This window comes from Engystomops pustulosus, chromosome 3 (assembly GCF_040894005.1).
Source record: "Engystomops pustulosus chromosome 3, aEngPut4.maternal, whole genome shotgun sequence".
NCBI classification, from domain to species: domain Eukaryota; kingdom Metazoa; phylum Chordata; class Amphibia; order Anura; family Leptodactylidae; genus Engystomops; species Engystomops pustulosus.
Window position 1 is genome coordinate 74,390,953 of NC_092413.1, and position 20,470 is coordinate 74,411,422.

The following is a 20,470-nucleotide window of genomic DNA, read 5'->3' on the forward strand; positions in this document are numbered from 1 at the left end:
TCTGCACCTTGCCAAACTCTCTTGTGCAGGTATTAGAAGTAATGGAGCTTAGTTGTGACCCCTGTGGCACTGTTTTTGGAAGAAAGCAGAAATGTTTTTTAATATCCGGATAATTCCTTTAATATTTCATAACTCAACAGATCAGGGCTCATAGAAGGCCATTTGAGAATAGCCATTCTTGGATGTTTCTAGGCCTTTATCCTGTTGGCAGACATGGGCCTATGAATTACACTGGGATTTCATTCCAAAATGCCTTGATGTCATTTAATTGAATTCTGCACAGAATTCCCCATGATCAAATTATTTTCCATCCTTTCTAAGGGAAGCATCAGTTTAGTCAGGCCATTTCATTTTTTGCAGTCTCTGCTGAATGGGTGCTTACTGGCAGTCCATAAGGACTCTTGGGTGGTTTTAAGGGTATGATGACATTTGGTACATTCATTATAAATAAAACATAGAAAAACAATGCTGGAAACTTAACATGCCTTGTAAAGCAGTCTTCTGATGGACAAGGCACGTTTAAAGCCCCATTTCCAAAAGTTTTGTTGGAATTCCAACCACGTGAATGCCGAACCCTGTGGTGTTTATTATAGTCTCAGCTTGAAAAGTGGGTGGTCCCGCTTTAATGAAAGTCAAAACGTTTGGCCCATAATTTGTCTTTCCTGGCTTAACTGATATCCAACAAGCCTTGATGTCCTCCAGTGTACACAAAAACAGTGCCACTACACCTCACTCTTCTAGATAGGTGATACCTGCTGTAGTGATAAGTTGTAATAAGGTATCTCAATGTTATTATATAACTTCAATGGATACTTTATGCTGTAATGGAGGTCATCTTTACAAATATATTACCATCCGCAGGTCAAAGGTTAAACTGACCTAGTAGACCACTATCAGTTTTTAGTGGAGCAGATTAACAGCTTCCGGATCATGTTCCTTTTATGGACCAGTGTGGTGGCATAATCCAGAAAATTAACTTTGAAGTGATGTAAATGTGGTTGTTTATGGTCAAGGAGGCAAAGAGCTCAGCGCTGAAGTCAAGCTCTCTCCACCTCATTATAATTGATGGGCCTGCTTGCACATACACTAGTAAATTGCTCTACAGACGTGTGATGCAGACGGGTTGTTCTGGGGCAGAGAAAACTTGACATACCGTAATTACTGAACTCTCCGCCTCCTTGACTTTGTACAACCAATTTACATCTCACTTGAGAGTTGGTTTTCTAGGTGATGCCACCAAATTGGGCCAACAAAGAAACATAGGGGGAGATTTATCAAGCTGTCTGATAGTCAGAATATTTCTAGTTGCCCATGGCAACCAATTACAGCTCAGCTTTCATTTTACTAGTGCTCATGAATATTTAAAGGGGAGCTGAGATCAGTTAGAAATATTCTAACTTTCAGACAGCTTGATAAATCTGCCCCATAATCTGGAAGGTGTTAATCTGCCTGATGACATACTAATAGTGACTAATTAGTTCAGTTTCTAAGGCATGTTTCCTTTAAATGTGTAAAGGAGTTCTCTTTATCGTGCTTAACTGCCCTACTAAAATAAAACAGCTTGGCAACATAACCTCTTTTTAAACCATTTTTAACATTGAATAGTAAAGAGAGCATAAAACAAAAAATAATAACAATGCCAATGCTCTAAAACAACAACATATGTTAATATCCTATTAAGTTGTTACAGCAAGCTCATTGTTGTCAACATAATGGAAGTTATAACAGAAAGATTGTTGTTATGGGTTGCATAATTATTTGTTTAGAGTGAGTACAAGTGAAGAGAATTAAGGACAGACCTTGCTACAAAAGACTACCAAGGTGTTATGTCAAAGCAACGAAAAACTGCCTGTCAAGTGCTGTCAGAAAAGACAATGTTACCTACAGCCTCAAGCTGTCTATTCTAACATCCTTAAAATGTTTCTCCTTATTGCACAGGCACGTGTATAATATACTTCAAACATGCACGTATACATCACTGGTTTATCTATAGCTCACAGCAGGTGTCCTAGGTATCATTATTCACCCCAAAAATTCCTGCTCATTGATATCCAGTATGATAGCTGGTCTGAATTCCTCACCTGGTAATAATGAACTGGTTCTTGTTGGACCAGGTTGCAAAACTCTATTCTGTGCTTCAGAAGCTTCAATGATAATAGTCCTTAATTTCTTGAACTCCATTATTAAAGACTCCTGCAAAAAAAAATTCAGAATTCTATGGCTTTGTAGATTTAGAAATGTGACTAGTAATAAGAATTCTTTATTTATATAGAATTATGCATATATACAGATTATGCAGCGCTGCACAAAGCATGCCAAATTTCTCCCTGTCCCCATCGAAATAACCTATCAGTATGTTTTTGGAGTGTGGGAGGAAACCGGGGGGACCCAGAGGAAACCCACGCAAACACAGAGAACATACAAACTCTTTGCAGATGTTGACCTAGGTGGGACTTGAACCCAGGACTCCAGCGCTACAAGGCAGAAGTGCTACCCACTCAGCCACCATGCTTACTAGTACTAAACACATGTTCAGGTCACCAGCAATAACATTCTGAAATGTCAGTGCAATGGAAGGAGAATTTCCTCTAAACATATACTTTCCTAGGGGGTCTGAAAAATAGTTAAATAATAGTAAAAAAAAAATAAAGAAAGAAAACCTGATATAAAAATAAGCAGTAAAAATCATGAGCATGTTAGGTGTCTTCCGTGAATCTGCACGTGGATCTTTAAACGAGAATTTGAGACTGAAGAGTTTACAATGTTCAGTTACAATGTTTACAAGTTGTATGTCCTCCCTGACTATTTCATGGATTAAGAAATTCAACCTGCATCTTATACCTGTTTCTTTAGGAATTTTTAATTTTATATTTTAATAAAAGCAAGCAGAATAATCCTAAAAGTATACAAAATAATAATACAACAAGTGTATACAAGTGTATGCCATCCAAAAATAATATACCCATTGCTTACCATATATATGTTATATATACACCATTATTATTTGATACATTTTCGTGTCATTGACTACCTAAATGTAGCAACAATGGCCCACATTAACTAAAAACAGTGCAAACTGTACTAGGTGTAGTTTGCCTGTGTAGTGTGCGCCAGATTCACGATTTCTGGCACATTCTTCATGAATCTGGCGCTCCCTGCACTGCCCCGACAGAGTGCTACACTTTTTTTTGGTGCACCTTTAACATGGACCGTGCGACACATTTCTGTCGGACTTTGCATGTAAAATGTGGTGCACGGTCTGACTCAGCACCAAAACACTCATTTCAGTCGCGTGCCACAAATGTGGTGCGGACATTTCTTAAATACACGTGCAAGCAGTTTGCATCTAAAAGAACATGCAAAGTCTGACAGAAACCGTCGCATTTCCCTTAGTAATGGACTTAGTAAATGACTGTTGCTGCCAATCACTGGACTCGGTGGAGCACGGAGGTGGATTGATGGTTCTAGAGCAGCAGGAATTAAAGAGGACCTGTCACCCATAAATTCGGGACTAGGAGCTGCTTACTAAAGTAAGTACGCAGCTCCTAGTGCTTAAACAAACACTGCAGTGTTAGAATGATAGCATTATCGGAAACCTCCGGTAACACTGTGGCGGAGTACAATGTAAATGTTCACAAAGCCCTCCCCGGACCACCCGCTCACTCCATAGGCCAGCGGTGACTGCGGCGCGTCAGGCGCCAGTCACCGCCCCTAATCCCGCCCTCTCATGAATACGCTCTCTCAAAGCGGTCCGGCGATTACATTGTACTCCGCTGCAGTGTTAGATAGCGTTATCGGAGGTTTCCGGTAACGCTATAATTCTAACACTACGGCGTTTGTTTAAGCACTAGGAGCTGCTTACTTTAGAAAGCAGCTCCCAGTGCCGAATTTATGGGTGACAGGTCCTCTTTAACCTGATAAACCATAGAGCCATTGGCTTTTAGGACATTTCCTATCCCATCTACTTGGGATACATTGTATGCTCTTATATGAGGCCTCATAACCTTCATCATGTTGGCTTCTGATTAATAACATTTACTTAACAAAAATGAGATTCTTCTAAATGTCCTAAACGTGAATAACTTGAAAGACGTTCCCTACTCTGGGTTCCATATGCCTCTGACTATTCTTCGGCATGTCTATCACTATCTGACACACAGAGGCACCAACAAGGGTCTTAGGAAGTACACATGAGATCTTGTATTGGGCCACTGCAGAAAGGTGGACATTCTTTGTGATGATAAAGCATTAATCATAGTGCCATGCGGACATGTATTTGCTCAGGTGCCTCTGGAATGCAGCACCAATCATGACCAAGAAAGACAAATACCCATTCCTACATGCTTAAAATATGTTTTACATTGTTCATCTGTGCAGAAAACTAATGTGAACACAGGTAAACAGAGAGACTAAGCCAAAAACAGGTCCTGTCATTGAAAAGCTGAAAATGCTATACCTTTACGTGTCACTCATCCCTCCATAGTGCTCAAGGAAATGAGAATGCTTAAATCGGAACAACTTAATACATTTCAAGTTGCAATGCATTGGCTTCATGTCATACAGAACAAATATCCATTTTCAAATGAATTTAGTTCTAAAAGGGAGATATCCTGGGGCGAATATACCCAAATACTTGATGAGGTTACAATCCCATCCAATGAAGTTAAATTCCCTTTTCCACACAGTTCTCATTCTCCTGGCTCCTCTCTTAGCTCTTTTTGGAGATACAACCTAAGGAAAGAGATAACTAATAATACATAGGCTCTGATAAAAGAACCTTTTCAAATATGGCCCCTGCTTCATCCATACAAAACGATTGCTGCACCAATAAAACATCTCACCATTAGGAACTCCATCAAGTTAGGGGATCCCCTGTCACCATCTCCTTAACCCATTAAAGGGGTTTTCCCACAAATCAAGATAGGCCCTATCCACAGTGATGAGACTCCCACAGATCACAAAAACAGGGGGTCTGATGAGGTCCCAGGTACTGCAGTCGGATCCCATGTTGCTATGGGAGAGGAATGTTGTAGACGGCTGAGCATGACCGTTCTGCTCCATTCATCACTATGGAGCTGACGGAGATTGCCGAGCGCGGTGCTCAGCAATTTCCACCGGCTCAATTGAGATGTATTGAGCAGAACGGTCATACGCGGCCGTCTGCTCCATTCCTCTTCCAGAGCGACAAGGGGTCCAACTGAGACCTTCTTAACAGGGGCCAATTTTTCAAATCTGACATGTCACTTTATGTGGTTATAATTTTGGAACCCTTTAAAATACCCAGGTGATTTTGAGCTTATTTTCTTGTAACACGTTGCACTTAATGTTAGCTAAAAGAATTTGGGTGATATGCCTTGTATTTCTTTGTTTAAAAAAATAATAACTTTGGCGAAAATACTGAAAAATGTAACCTTTGAATGCATGCTTTATATTGGCATGTTTTATGTGTTATCTCATTTTTGTAGGATGTAAGGAGGCTTAGAACTTTAGGTGCAAATTTTCCTGTTTTCATAATCGCCAAGACTTCAGCTTTCAAGTAATTTTGAGAGGCCTAAATAATAGTAACATCCCATAAATTACGCCGTTACAGAAAATACACCCCTTGATGTACTTTAAGATAAGTTTAAGTTTGTTAACCCTTTAAGCGGTTTGAATGTAATCTTTTGGCTAACTGAATGTCTATTTTAAAAAAAATTCATACCTTTCGCTGCGCTCGGTAATCTCCGTCTGCTCCATAGAGATAAACGGGGCAGTCTGACCATTGTCGACTGTGATCTGTGGGGGTCCCGTCACTGAGATCTCCACTGATCAGCTGTGGGGTAGCAATGCTGCTGCAAGATGTGACCTGGAAGATCCTTAAAAATGATTTCAGGGATTTGGGCCATAAGCTCAGGGCAAGGACCTCAAAGGTAGTTTTCTCCGAAATACTATCTGTACCACGTGCCACACCAGAAAGGCAGCGGGAGATCAGGGAGGTAAATAAGTGGCTCAAAAGTTGGTGTAGGAAGGAGGGATTTAGGTTCCTGGAGAACTGGGCTGACTTTTCTGTCAGCTACAAGCTCCACAGTAGGGATGGGCTGCACCTCAATGGGGAGGGTGCAGCTGTTTTGGGGGAAAACATGGCTAGAAGGTTGGAGGAGTGTTTAAACTAGAGACCTGGGGGGAGGGCAACTACACTTGTGCAGGGCAAATAGACAGTGTACATAGAGAGCTGGGAAGAGTCATATAGTCCATGGGGGAGGAAGGGGGGCTGGAATGAGATTGGGGAATAAGAACAAAAGGAATACGAACATGGAAAACCATATAAAGTGTATGTACACAAATGCCAGAAGCCTCACAAACAAAATGGAGGAACTGGAACTCTTGATGTTGGAGCAGAAATATGATATAGTGGGTATCAGCGAGACATGGCTGGACAGTAGCTATGACTGGGCTGTTACTATAGATGGTTATAGTCTTTTTAGAAAGGATCGTATAAATAAAAAAGGGGGAAGGGTTTGTTTATATGTGAATTCTTGCCTCAAGCCTGTCTTGCGAGATGACATCAGTAATGCAAATGTGGAGTCCCTATGGGTGGAGATAAGGGGAGGGAAAAAGAATAATAACATATTACTAGGGGTTTGTTATAAGGTTCCAAATATAATGGAGGCAGCAGAGGAAATGCTGATAAGTGAAATGGATGCGGCTTCAAAACATGGTGAAGTACTTATCATGGGGGACTTCAATTACCCAGATATTGACTGGGGGGCAGAAACATGCAGGTCCTTCAAAGGCAGCAGGTTCTTGTCAACAACAAAAGACAATTACCTGTCGCAACTAATCCTGGAGCCAACAAGAGGGGGGGGGGGGCACTGCTGGAACTTATCCTAACCAACAGACCTGATAGGGTATCAAAACTACAGGTTGGGGGGAACCTGGGGAATAGTGATCATAATATCATTGATTTTGTATTTTGCTTTACTAAGAACGTTAGGGAAGGGGAAACCAACACTCTAAACTTCAGGAGGGCAAATTTTCATCAACTAAGGGAAGACCTTAAAGGCATAGACTGGGATAATGTTCTCAAAGACAACACCCCCCCCCCCCCAAAATGGGACTTTTACTCATATATTCTGAAAAAGTCCTGTGAGAAACACATACCTTATGGGAAAAAGCATAAGAGGAGCAAGAAAAAGCCAATGTGGCTTACTAGTCTTGTAAGGAAAGCAATAAGCGAGAAAGATAAGGCGTTTAAGGTGCTAAAACATGAAGGTAGCGATGAGGCATTACAGGATTATAGAGAGAAAAATAAATCCTGTAAAAAGCAGATAAAGGCCGCAAAAATAGAGACTGAGAGAAATATTGCCAGGGAGAGAAAAAATAACCCCAAATTATTTTTCAAGTATATAAATGATAACTAAAAACAGAGAGTGTGGGTCCCCTTAGAAATAACATGGGGGTCATGGTGGAAGGAGATGAGGAAAGGGCCAATCTACTGAATGTCGCCTTCTCAACTGTCTTTACCCAGGAAAATCCCCTGGTGGAAGACACAATCAGGAATAATGTAAATTCTTTTTGGAATGTCAACAGTTTAACCCAGGAAGAGGTACGGCGCCACCTCGCAACCACCGGGCCAGATGGCATACACCCCCGGGTTCTGCATGAACTATGTACCGTGATAGACAGACTGTTATTTTTAATATTTGAAGATTCGCTGAGGACTGGTTATGTTCCACAGGACTGGTGCATAGCAAATGTGGTACCAATATACAAAAAAGGATCAAATAGCGATCCTGGAAACTACACACCCGTGAGTCTAACTGCTGTGGTGGGGAAAATATTTGAAGGGTTTATTAGAGATGCTATCCTGGAGTATCTCACTGTGCACAACCTTATAACCCAGCGTCAGCATGGGTTTATGAGAGATCGGTCCTGTCAGACTAATCTGACGAGGAGGTAAGTTCAAGACTAGACCTGGGTTACAATGTGGATGTTGTATATCTGGACTTTTCAAAGGCATTTGACACCGTGCCACATAAAAAGTTGGTATATAAAATGAGACTGCTGGGAATAGGGGAAAATCTGTGTATTTGGGTAAGTAATTGGCTTAGTGATAGAAAACAGAGGGTCATCATTAATGGCACATTCTCAGATTGGGTGAAGTTACCAGTGGAGTGCCACAGGGGTCAGTATTATTAATGACCTTGAAGTGGGTTTACACAGTCAAGTTTCAATATTTGCAGATGATACTAAGCTGTGTAAAGTAATAAATACTGAGGTCGATAGTTTAGCATTACAGAGGGATTTGTGGAAGCCTGAGGAGTGGGCAGAGAAATGGTTGATGAGGTTTAATGTAGATAAATGTAAAGTTATGCACTTGGGCCATGGAAACAAAAAGTATAATTATGTTCTAAACGGTCAATTAATTGGTAAAACTGGAGCTGAAAAGGACTTGGAGGTATTGGTGGATGGTAAACTTAATTTTAGTGACCAGAGCCAGGCGGCTGCTGCTAAAGCAAATAAAATTATGGGATGTATCAAGAGAGGAATAGATTCTCATGATAAAGACATAGTTTTGCCCTTATACAAATCCCTGGTCAGACCACACATGGAATATTGTGTACAGTTTTGGGCACCAGTGTATAAAAAGGATATAGTAGAGCTGGAACGGGTGCAGAGGAGAGCAACCAGGATTATTAGGGGAATGGGGGGATTAGAGTACACTGACAGATTACAAAATTTGGGATTATTCAGTTTAGAAAAAAGACGACTGAGGGGAGACCTCATTACAATGTACAAATACCTGAACGGGCAGTACAAGGATCTCTCCAAAGATCTTTTTATACCTAGGCCTGTGACCACGACAAGGGGGCATCCTCTACACCTAGAGGAGAGGCGATTCTACCATCAACGTAGACAAGGGTTCTTTACTGTAAGAGCAGTGAGACTGTGCAACTCTCCACCGCAGGAGGTTGTTACGGCGGACTCTATGTACATGTTCAAGAGAGGCCTATATGCCTTTCTGGAGAGAAAAAATATCACGGGTTATGGGGATAAAACATTTATTTAATTCTTAAAGGTTGGACTTGATGGACTTGTGTCTTTTTCCAGCCTTATATACTATGATACTATGATCAGCAAGCTAACTTGTTTTGTGGGAAAACCATTTCAATAAGAAGATCAGTGGAGAAAATCTGATCTGTTTTTGCAACGGCATGTATTTTTCTGTGGACATTGCTGATTGAGGGCTTATTTTTTGTGAGACGAGTTGCAGTTCCAGTTGTATCACTTTGGGCCACATAACAGTTTTTTCCCTTTTTTTAAATTTTATAAACTTGGACTTGAAAAAGCAATGCTCCGATTGCTTGTTCAACTCCATATCATTGCACTGCAATAGTAATGTATTACAATGCAGTGCTGACGCATATTCAGTTAGTTACAGTCAGACCCTGCAGCCTGACGTCTCTGAGCATCGGGCAGTCCCGGAGTACACATCAGTCCTCAGGACTGCCAGGGGAGGTTCCACCTGGTAGTGACTGCTTTTCCAGCAGTTCCATGCAATAATTCTATTTTAATTTATCGAATGTAGGCATGGTCATTTATACTGAAATCACAGCTGACTGTCTTCGTCCATACATTCCCTACTTGATGAAACTAAAACGGGGGAAATTTATCCTTGGGTGACAGGATTTGGACAGCTACCTGAATGTTATATCTCTATGGACACATTTAGTGTCCACGTCCAGAGCTTTCCAGGTGTACATGCGTGGAATGTGTTTCACAATCAAGAAGTGAATGCAGCCTTACTGTGTTCCTTCCTTTATGGATTACTATGAATCATTTATATATATATATATATATATTTTTTTTTTCTATTTTACAGTCCATGAAATTGTTTATTATGAATTAGTTTAAAAAGTTATAGGTATGTGTAATTTTTGTCTGCTAGAGGACAGTTGTAGACTTTATTCTGGTGGTAGTATGGTCTGGATTGGTAGAGAAATGATATGGAATCTTTGACCAAAACTCTTTTGCATGATAATATGGTCTACAACTGTCCTCTAGCAGCCAAAAATTACATATAGCTATAACTCTTGTGCATGATAACTAAATAAAAATGCACTGAAAAGTGGAAAAGTGGGTGCATTTATCTTTGCCCATCCCATTCAGATGTATTAAACCTCCTGTCTAATTCAAGTCTGCCTGAAATTTTCTTTTTACCTACCTAGGTCTTAGACCTATTTATTCTCTGTCCCATTTTCTCATACCTTACTTCAACTGATATGGAAAAATATTTTTTTAAAAAATGGAAAAAAAGCTAACAATTGGGTGCAATTTAAGTTTTGCTTTCAAGCTAAATTTGGAGCTTAAATGTGGTCTTTCAGAAATTGAGAAGTTGATTTTATAAAATGTACATATTACCTTGTTTCTTGGTGTAAACCAATAGTAGTTAAATTTTTAATACACTCTCACAAAACAGTATAAACTTTCAGCTACTATATATAGGACATTTTAATATGTAACACATCCTGCTCTTCACCATAAACATAAATATACACTGTTGATACAACACTACAAGATGTTTAATGTGCACACATTTGTACAAATACATTATCTTATATGACTTGTTTTTGCTGTTATTATAGGGAATTTTTATTATATAAGGTATATATGTTCTATAGTCAGCACTTGCAAGCATAAAGAATATGTAAGGTATAGATCAATGTGCAGTGTATAGTAACAACATGGTCTTAAGCAAACAATACAATCATGTCTGCAATAAGGAGCCTACAAGATATAAAAGGGTATAAGTCTGTTCTATTCAGTGCAAAGATCATAAGGTACATATTACGGTGGCCCCAGGGCACCTCCTTTGTTTCTAGTTCAAACACTAAACAAGTGTTCTGTACATTTATCTTAAAATAAAATGTTCTCATTTTACAAGAAAAACTGCAGAACTGTTCCAGGGGTTAAACACAGTGCCCTCCTACTAAATAGTTTTGGTAAACCAGGTAAAAACAACTGCTTCATAAGCAGAAGGTAGTGACTGACCAGGTTAGACCTCTTCTACTGTATTTTTAGCCCCTAACAAACCCTCACTAAGGGCTAGTGGGCATCAGTTTTTATGTCTGCTATACTGTAAAAAAAAAAAAGAGAGAGAGAATGACGGAAATGTAATAGATCACTTAAAGCGTTGATACACTTAATATAAAACCGTCACTCATCTTGAATAAAAATACTGAAACATGACGGAAGGTCAGCTTAGTTTTTGTTGATACCTTTAGCTGGGCCAGCAGTGTCAGTTTGTTGGTGGCTGCAACAGTCAAGGAGGGAGGTGGTGAAATAGAGGAGAGTGGGAACCAGACAGTGTCTAAATGGATTAGAGGGAGCTGAGTAACCTTTTACTGTGTTAAAGGGGTTGCCTAGGATCAGGGTGCTTTGTGTATGAGCCCCCGGGGGGTGGGTATAAAAATGACAAATAATCTATACTTCACTATCTCCTGTCACCACAGAGGGTGCTGCCGACTGTAGCGTATGACGTTACTACTAAGCCTATGTCGCCAGTCTCTATTTGTATACAGAGGTTCAGCGGTTATACAGCAGCTTCAGTGGTGACGGGAGGCATCATGTTGAACCAAAGAGTTGGATACCCCCTGGGGTCCATATAGAATCCTCCCCCCACAGCGCTAAATATAGGTTTATAAGCAAATATGCTTGTTCAGCCAATTATTGTTTGATGCCAACTCTGTTTAATCATTGGCTGAGCAAGTGTCTCGGTGCATTTTTAGCGAACACCCTGTACAAGATTTAGAGGTGAATTTCGTTCTGTTACAATAACAACATCAATTAATAACACATTTGCTCACTTGTTTCTCTAAGATCACATCCAAAGGTTTGCGTTCAAGACACAACAGGTACTTCTGATGAAAGAGCTTCCCATCAAATGTGTTCCATGGCATCAAATCCATCATGTCAAAGGGGTAGCCACACGCACTGTTACAAGCCATCAACGTAATGAGGCCACGGAGAAAGATAAAGGCAAGATGAACCGCTCTAGAATCCACATAAGAAAGCTGCAAATATTAAAAAAAGACACAACAAGACAATTACATTTTTTACAATTAGAATTTTGTCCATCACAAATGTTATTACATGAGACGTGCAGTATAGTGCTTCCTCCTTTATTAAAATCTCAGCACGTTTTATAATGGTGTCACAATTTGCTCAATATGAATAAAGTATTCATTGATGTTTATTAGCATTTTTGTTTGTAGAGTAAAACACTTTCCACATAATCTTCTTTTATCCATTACCTTTGTACATCTGACACTTTTTACAGAGGAGCAGGTGTTTTCACTCAAAGCATTGCACAAACCCCACATTATATTTGCCATCATACTTTACTTCGCCTAAAATACCTGGCCACTCCTTGCTGGAATTTGTCTCTCTGGAATTTTATACGTTGTTTGCTCTTCTTGTGTAATACGTTTATGTTTACCTGCTGGTGGAAGGTTTATGATACTAGAAATGCCATTCTTGTCCATATATACTTGGTATACAAGACTTATTTCCAGGGTTTTGTTTTTTATTTACAGAGCACCATTAATTCCACAATGGTGAGCATTCATTACATAAAGAAATGTGGCAGTAAAAGAGACACAAAATGAGTGGAAAGAGGATATTATCAATAAGGACTTAAAATGAATATGGGGGGTGAGGTAGGGGGGAAACTGTAGGTGAGGGAGCACAGCAGTGGGGTTACTGTATATTGGTAATGCCCCATGAGAGGGCTACATTTGCAAACAGTTTTGTGTTCTTGTCCCTCATCAACACGGTAGACGCTGGTTAAATTAGGTGTCTCAGATGGAGTTGTGGTAGTGCGTACTGATACATAAGGATCTACAAATGGGTCCTTTTTTGGCTCAGCTTTGGCTGCTCCTACACATAGGTGGAGAGCTATTGGATGGCTACTTGTCAAAACCATGAAGGGCCAAGAAGGGTCATTGTTAACTTTCAGACATTATGCCACTGCGAATTTGGTTACTGTGGTTACAAGGACTGTACATTAGACATGTGTTCCTTTTAACAAAATCTGTCAGTCCTGTTAGAGCCCAGAATCATAACATTTTTGTATTCACACGTAAATGCATACAACCCAAGATATTTCTGGAATAATCTTAGAAAAAGTTGGAGGATCCTATCAATAGACTTATCTGTTGGCCACCTCAGTAAATGTACTGTGCTGGACACATCTTTTCTCTGCTGGTGTCGGCTGCCGGTAAAGTTACAGCATCCTCAGACACTATCTCCATCTCTGATCACTTCCTCAGCATTTCCTCTCACAAGCAGAGATTATGCTGAAGTCTCAATGGTAAAAGATTTACCATACCAGGAATCCCCGTCTACACACTCGGTGGACAGAGACAAGTAAGACTGAAGATGTGTGTCCACCCCAATACATTAACTGAGGTGTACACAGAAAAGGATGTTATACACAGTTTATCATCATGCTTAAAAAAACTTATTATATACCCCTCCTGAAGTATATTGACAGTTTTATGTCTATACATGGCTACTCACTATATTATTTTGGCATGGATGATCGGGGTTATATTCTGTATTGCTTTTAACAAGGTACACTTCCAGTTCTTCCTACAGCAGGTGACAAGTTTATCTGCCCTCACTCAGCATCACCCCCAGCAAGATGAGAGATACACATTTTCCTAATAGTTGCGTCTGGGTTTATGCCAGCCACTATTTCCAAAACATGCTTTAGAAACATTTGTAATGGAGCGTCTCTTTCCTTCCTCTGTGAGGCCTCCTCATGGTAACTAAAAGCACAGAAAACCAGAAGAACGAGTTTTTTTCTCTCCTTTTTAAGCGTCTACTGCAGCCCTGTAAATATTTACCCATAAACATGGGCCTGTTGTTGTTGATATGCAGTCCTACAGAGGTTTATAAGCCCTTGTGTGTAAAGTGAGCTCTCTCAACAAAATTGAAAACTATTTAGGTGAACTTTGTGCAATATCTCAAAGTGCTGACAGGCATTGCTCCATTTTGCTTGACTGCTCTATTTATATTGTTATGAAAATAAACAGCAATTGGGCCCTGGGCATTAAATGACACAAGCAGGCAGCTACCACCAGTTCTGGCCTCTTACATAGCTGTAATCTGTGACCTTACCCATGTTGTATGTATCATCAACTTACCAAGCACATGCAAAACATTCTTCATGCAAGCCAATTAGAAGATTCTAGAAATGTTTGTTTATGATTGCTTATGTGCGGTTAATAGCACGGACCTTTCCCCCAAGGCTATGACAGTCATGATTAAGAGAAGTTCACCTGCTAGAATCGCGTTGATGTTTTTGGATTTTATTGCAATCTGCATGTGTTTAATATGCGCCAATAAAGAAGAGTTTTAATTTGACCCACGAGTTTGACCTGGATTTATTCTTTGTGCTACACTGCCCTAACAGCGGGTTGGTGGCTGGTGAGCTGGAAAACACATTTTTGGCTATAAATCAGGACCCCCTGTTATATAGATATCAACTATACATGTACATTCATGCTTTTAACTCTTAAAATGGGTGAAAAAAGTGTCAATTTGGTCTCTTTTTTCCATTACAATTTTCACAGTGGGGAATACCGTAATGGTTTTTTGTATTTTGATGGATCAGACATTAAGGTGGTAAGTGATTTGGATTTTTTTTCACATTGCTTAAAACTATTTTTTACAATTTTTTTAAATATTATTTCAGACCCCATAGAGTACTTAAAGAGGACCTGTCACCCAGAAATTCAGCACTATAGCTAAAACAAACGCAGCAGTGTTACAATGATAGCGTTATCAGAAACCTCTGTTTGGAAACGCTGCTGCGGAGTACAACAGAAATGCCGGACTGCTCTCAAAGTGATCTGGCGTATTCATGAGGGGGATGGGGGGGGGGTGGGAGCGGCCGAGGCGCTGTCTCTTCCCTGAACCTCTCCTAATCCGGCCCCCTCATGAATACCCAGACTGCTTTGAGAGAGGTCCAGCGTTTCTATTGTACTCCGCAGCGGAGTTAGAGGTTTCCGATAACGCTATCATTGTAACACTGCTGCGTTTGTTTTAGCACTAGGAGCTGCTAACTTTAGTAACAGACTTTAAATGTTTACTTTCGTAAATTATTAAATATGACTGAATTTATTAAAACTATATTTTTGTTTTTATAAAAAATACCTTTCATTCAAAAAGATAGAAGCATTTGATATACTTCCAGTAAATTTGTATTGGCCTTCTGAGGAGGTTTCCATTGTAATGTAGGAGTTAAGCAGTTTTGCTAGAGGGTATTAAAACACAACTGCAGAGAGTGGCGGCCTCAGAAACTGCTTATTGGGATAATGTAGAACATAAGAAGCCATCCAACTTGTACAGCGATGCATTACCGGTTTAACTGGCACTTTTAGTGTCTTTTACTACACTTGGTAGGCGGAAAGTGTGTGAAAGTGAATAACTACATTTTTAAGCCCAGAATTCTTTCTTTCAGCAAAGGAAGAGCTTGTACATTTGTTTTGGCGGCAGAAAACTGTAGAGCGGGTAATATTGTACACATATAATACACAATGGAATGACTGGAATGAGAACACCAGCAACTCAACAATGACCGTGTTTTTTCTGATAATGACCCCCTTTACAGCACATATCTCCTTTGTGTCAGTTAGTAACTGACTAATTTTAATTGGCAGAAAAAGAACCAGGAGGGTTGTTGTATAATAAAAAATCAAAGCGGCATCATTGTAGTCAGTGAGCAGCACACCGGACAAGATTAAATTGGTCAGATTTATATATAAAGGGAACACTAAAATGCTACATCCTAGAAGTCAGTTTATGAAATATGCCATTTGTGTTTCTTTAAGAACAATAAAACTTAAAACTGATCAATGGAAATCAAAATTAATAGCCCATGGATTTGGAATGGTACTCAAAATTGTTGTGGTTTTTGTTGTATCCTCTCCAGCTCCAGGGCATCATTTTTATGGACAGGGGCCCAGAAATTAACTGCATATTCTAGATGAGGAAGAACCAATGCTTTTTACATTGGTAATATCAGATCCCTACAAGATCATGCTGGCTTAAAAGGCAGCTGATTGACATTGCATGTTAGTATTTAACCCCTAATTTAATTTCCTGCAGAAAATGCGTTTTGTTGCCACATCATGAAGTTAATGCATAGAGGCTGTGTGTGATTGGTGTACTCCAAACATCTTATAGATCCTCTCTTCACCATCTTCATGTCTGCAAAATAAATTAATGGAACATTTGCGTCCAAAAGTGCTTATAATACCTCTGGACAAATTACTTAAAGGGTTCATTTTCCATAATGGGGTCACTCATTGGAGGTTTCGTCTGGGATTTCTGGGGCTCCGCAAAAGTGACATAACTCCCAAAATCCATTTCCGGCAAACTCAAAAAACCAATTGGCGCTCAACCTCTTCTGAGCCCCAATGTGTGTCCCTACAGAAGTTTATGACCACATATAAAGTATTTCCACACTCAGCATAAATAGTGTAGGAAACTAAGGAGTTATTTATTTCTTTAAACCCTTGTATAAATAAATATTTTGGGGCTAAAGCAACATTCTTTGGGAAAAAAATAATTGTTCATGAAAGTTTCATGTGATCAGATACATACATGTGGTAGACAAATTAATAGAAGGTTGCTTGTGCCTGTTAAAAAATTGTATACAAGTCACAATCTGTCACCTGTCTCCATTGAAGAGCAACACAGGTGGAACTAACTACGTTCTCCCTGAGTTGTACTGACACGGACACTAAGAACTCCCAAGTACCTGCAGCTTCTTCTGGGGTCTTTATGATTGACACATGAATAGACCTATTACATTATAATTTAGAATGAACAAGGCTTTATATCTATACTAATGATGTAACATTGTACTATTGTTAGATTGCTATTAAAATAGTTCAAGTTCTGTTTTAATGTGATAGTTCTATTCTTGTGTCAATCATAGGGAGGGTTTAAAAGGAAGCCTTGCCCGGCCACCACCCGAGACGAAGCTGAGGGTTCTAGGTGAAATGTATGTTGGGAGCACTTAGTGTCCGAGTCAAGACAGGGATAGTATATCTCAGGGAGAAATTAGTTAGCAATGACACTTACAATAACATTGTACTCCCAACTTTCTCCCCCTGTGTTGCTCTTCAACGGACCACCTACTACACCTAAGCGTAGTCAGGTGATCGCATCACAAGAGCAGCATCAGTACGGCTGGCAACGTCGTGCATGCTGGAGAATATAGTGCACCACACTGCCTTCTATACAATTGTTTAGGTGGTACGAGCAACCTTATATTATTTTGTCAGAAGTGGAGGATTAGCTTGTAACAAGGTCTAATGTAGATTAAACAGCATAATTTGGAGCGAACAGTTCCCAATATCTGCTATGTCTATGTTGAGCGGTTTACACAGAACTACAGATTACTTTGTGGCTAACCGCCCACACAATCAATATTTGCGTCCCACTATAATATATGAAGATACAGGTATAGATCTATAACGAGGAATGTAACACAAGGGGATCATCCTTGTTATTGTTTGTATTGGAAGTGCCTGAGACAGGAAGAGAAGGGGGTAAAAATTATGTGTATCACCCTAGAGCAGTGATGGCGAACCTTTTAGAGGCCGAGTGCCCAAACTGCAACCCAAAACTCTGCTTATTTATCGCAAGGTGCCAACCAAAAATTAAAGCAGTAACTTATTGCTCCCTGTTCAACAACTTTCATATTGGCCTCCGGAGGACAGCAACACAGTAGAAAGATGGAAAATTTTCATCATTTTAGCTTCTTTCCAGGGCTTCTCTGTACACAGAGAATCCTGGGGCCAGCTGGAGGTCCTCCAAAAATAATTTGACCCTGTCTAATTCCCCCTCTTCCTACAGTCCCAAGTAGCGAAGTCAGTATCAAAATATGACTGAAAGCCGCATCTTTTAAGTTGCTTGGAACTGCAGGAAGATTCTTTGAGTCTTGTCTGGTGTGCTGGGGCATTGGCCCGGGTGCCCACAAAAAGGGCTCTGAGTGCCGCCTCTGGCACCCGTGCCATAGGTTCGCCACCACTGCACTAGAGGATACAGAGGACTAGGTAAAAAATTGTAATGTCCACATTCATTTGGGTTATTTAGCAAAATATGATGTGTACAGTGGAAGACTCCTTTAAATGGATAATTTGAATTTACATTTCCATCAATTGTGAATATCAATACTGGTCATTTTTGTATTGTATTGTCGTAAAAGTGTTTCTGCGGGAAGAACCATCTTTAAATGTCTGTATCCTCCAGAGCAAAAAAAATACAACACAAGATGGGACCCCTCTTTTAATGCATCATAGTATCTCAGTCACCAGTTCCAATGTTTGCTGTTGCATGTTTCTTAATGACTAGATCCTTCCAGCAAAGAACATCTAAAAATATTGAGATATACAAACAGGGCGTCAGCACTGGGCATACCTTCGCAAATGCTGGGGCCCAGAGATGCTGGGGAGTGGGGCTGTTATAAAATAACCATGACAGGGATGTTTGGGATGATAAACTAGGGATTATTTTAGGCAACAGGAGACTGTTTTAGTTTCTGTATTTTTAATGCTGCCATGTGAGTTTACTGCAAAGGGGCCCTGCTCTGTCGCCCAGGGGCCTACTGAAACCTGGAGCCAACCCTTTATATACAGGTCACCCCATTCAAGACACTTACACCATATGTAATAATTTCCAAAGATACAATGATGACTGCAACTTATGATAGGGTGGTCCATATCTACTAAAATAGATCAAACTTTCTTGATCTCCCCACAAGCAAAATATTCAGACTTACTACACACTAAAAGGGAAGCAAACTGCTGGCAGATATTTTGGCTGGTGACTTGCCTCCCAGCAGAACAATGGATAAGACAAATTAAAACAAGTCTCATATTCACTTATCCCGACATAATCCACTGGAAAAGACATGAATATGCATCAGATTGTCAGCTGATGCCCCCAAAACTAAAGACAACCACAGACATTAATGTCGATGCACATTGGACACCTTTTCTGGAAAATGGAAAAATGTGTGTCATGGAGATAGCTGCCTACTGCTACAATGTGCTATCTCCACTTCTACAGAGCATTAACAGCAAAAAGCAGATATGAAGAGATATGAACAGTATATGGTGAATGATGTTTTTTTCTAGAATTAAATGGCAGGTGTCCATTATTCTGTGGATATTTCCATGCCACTTTTCCTCTAGGCAAGGTGGGTTTCACAGATAACAGAATCGGTGAGATCAGCGGACCACCACAATAAACTCATGCTGAATAAGCAATCGTTCAGGTGACATAACTGCCCAGGGGCTGCCGCCCAAGCTGTTCTGGCACAAGAGTCAGTACGATAGCCCTTGCTAGTGCACTTTGTATGACGTGAACCTTTGACCTCCCTTCCTGAGAAAAGGAGCCACCCTGCCCTAATTCATTACACAGGCATCTAGCCCTTCCTGGCTTCCTCAGGGAGCAATGCCAAGCTGCAAAGCTTCCTGTGAGACATCACTCTACACTGTTCAGGGCATTTCCTTACCATGACTTAACTCTCTACTTGCTAAAACACTGTAATAGATGGCTGATTACTGTTTGTCACATGTCATGCTATAAAAAATGAACAGTCAATGACAATAACAGAACGTTCTTGCAGATAAACCGGAGCCGAATAGCCAATAGTGATGAATACTGTAACAATGTAAATGGATTATAAAGGATCGCAATGTAGGAACGTTTCTTGCTTCCTGTTTATACTGTATTTTACTTTTCACTTAAAATGTGCTTAATTGGTCTCCAAATCAGGGCTAGTATATACCATGGACCATAACTTCTCATGCAATGCCTTTATCACTACTACATCCTTTAAGAAGTTGCTCCAGGCAAGTTAGAGGCTCCCACCACAGTATTGCAGAGAATTATTATATCAGGCTTCTGACTAGCCCCAAGGTAGCTGTCCATGGTCCCCTATTGTAAAGATGACCTGGAAGACCCTTGCAACATGACTATGGTAAGTACTGTCAATGATATGAGCTGCATCTAGAATAGACATGTATAGAATAGAATGTCTAGTATTTGTGGCTGGAAACCTACAAGTGGCATAAGTGGCATCTGTGGCCAATTTTAAGCAGCAATTGTGTCTAGGTGTGATAGGGAAACCTGTGATAGATTTTTTTTTTCTAGTGGGGGGGGGGGCACAAATCAATTAAAGTGCTACATCCCTCGAGATCCCTGGAATTAACTTAGACTATTCCAGGTAAACTTTAGACTGCCTTGAGGTGCAGTATGTGGAAATGTAGAAACAGTGGTATTCTTCCACTTCTTGCATGCTCGTTGTAGAAAGCAATGCTTGAAATGGATTATCTTTTTCCTATATATTTCCTAAAATAATGAAAATGTATCCATATAATCTTGTAGGATGGTATTCAAACCTACA

The 20,470-nt window shown here is 40.0% G+C and overlaps 1 protein-coding gene across 4 annotated transcripts in view; it reads right to left on the reverse strand.

Annotated features, from left to right (window-relative positions):
* The window catches only part of FAM120B (family with sequence similarity 120 member B), a 70,500-nt gene that overhangs the window by 14,098 nt on the left and 35,932 nt on the right, over positions 1 to 20,470 (reverse strand). For all 4 annotated transcript variants that reach the window (XM_072141104.1, XM_072141102.1, XM_072141103.1 and 1 more), the window contains exons 7-8: positions 11,847 to 12,053; positions 2,082 to 2,193 (exon numbers count right to left, since the gene is read on the reverse strand). In XM_072141104.1, the coding sequence (XP_071997205.1) occupies positions 2,082 to 2,193; positions 11,847 to 12,053 (319 nt within the window). The remainder of the gene's footprint in view (positions 1 to 2,081; positions 2,194 to 11,846; positions 12,054 to 20,470) is intronic.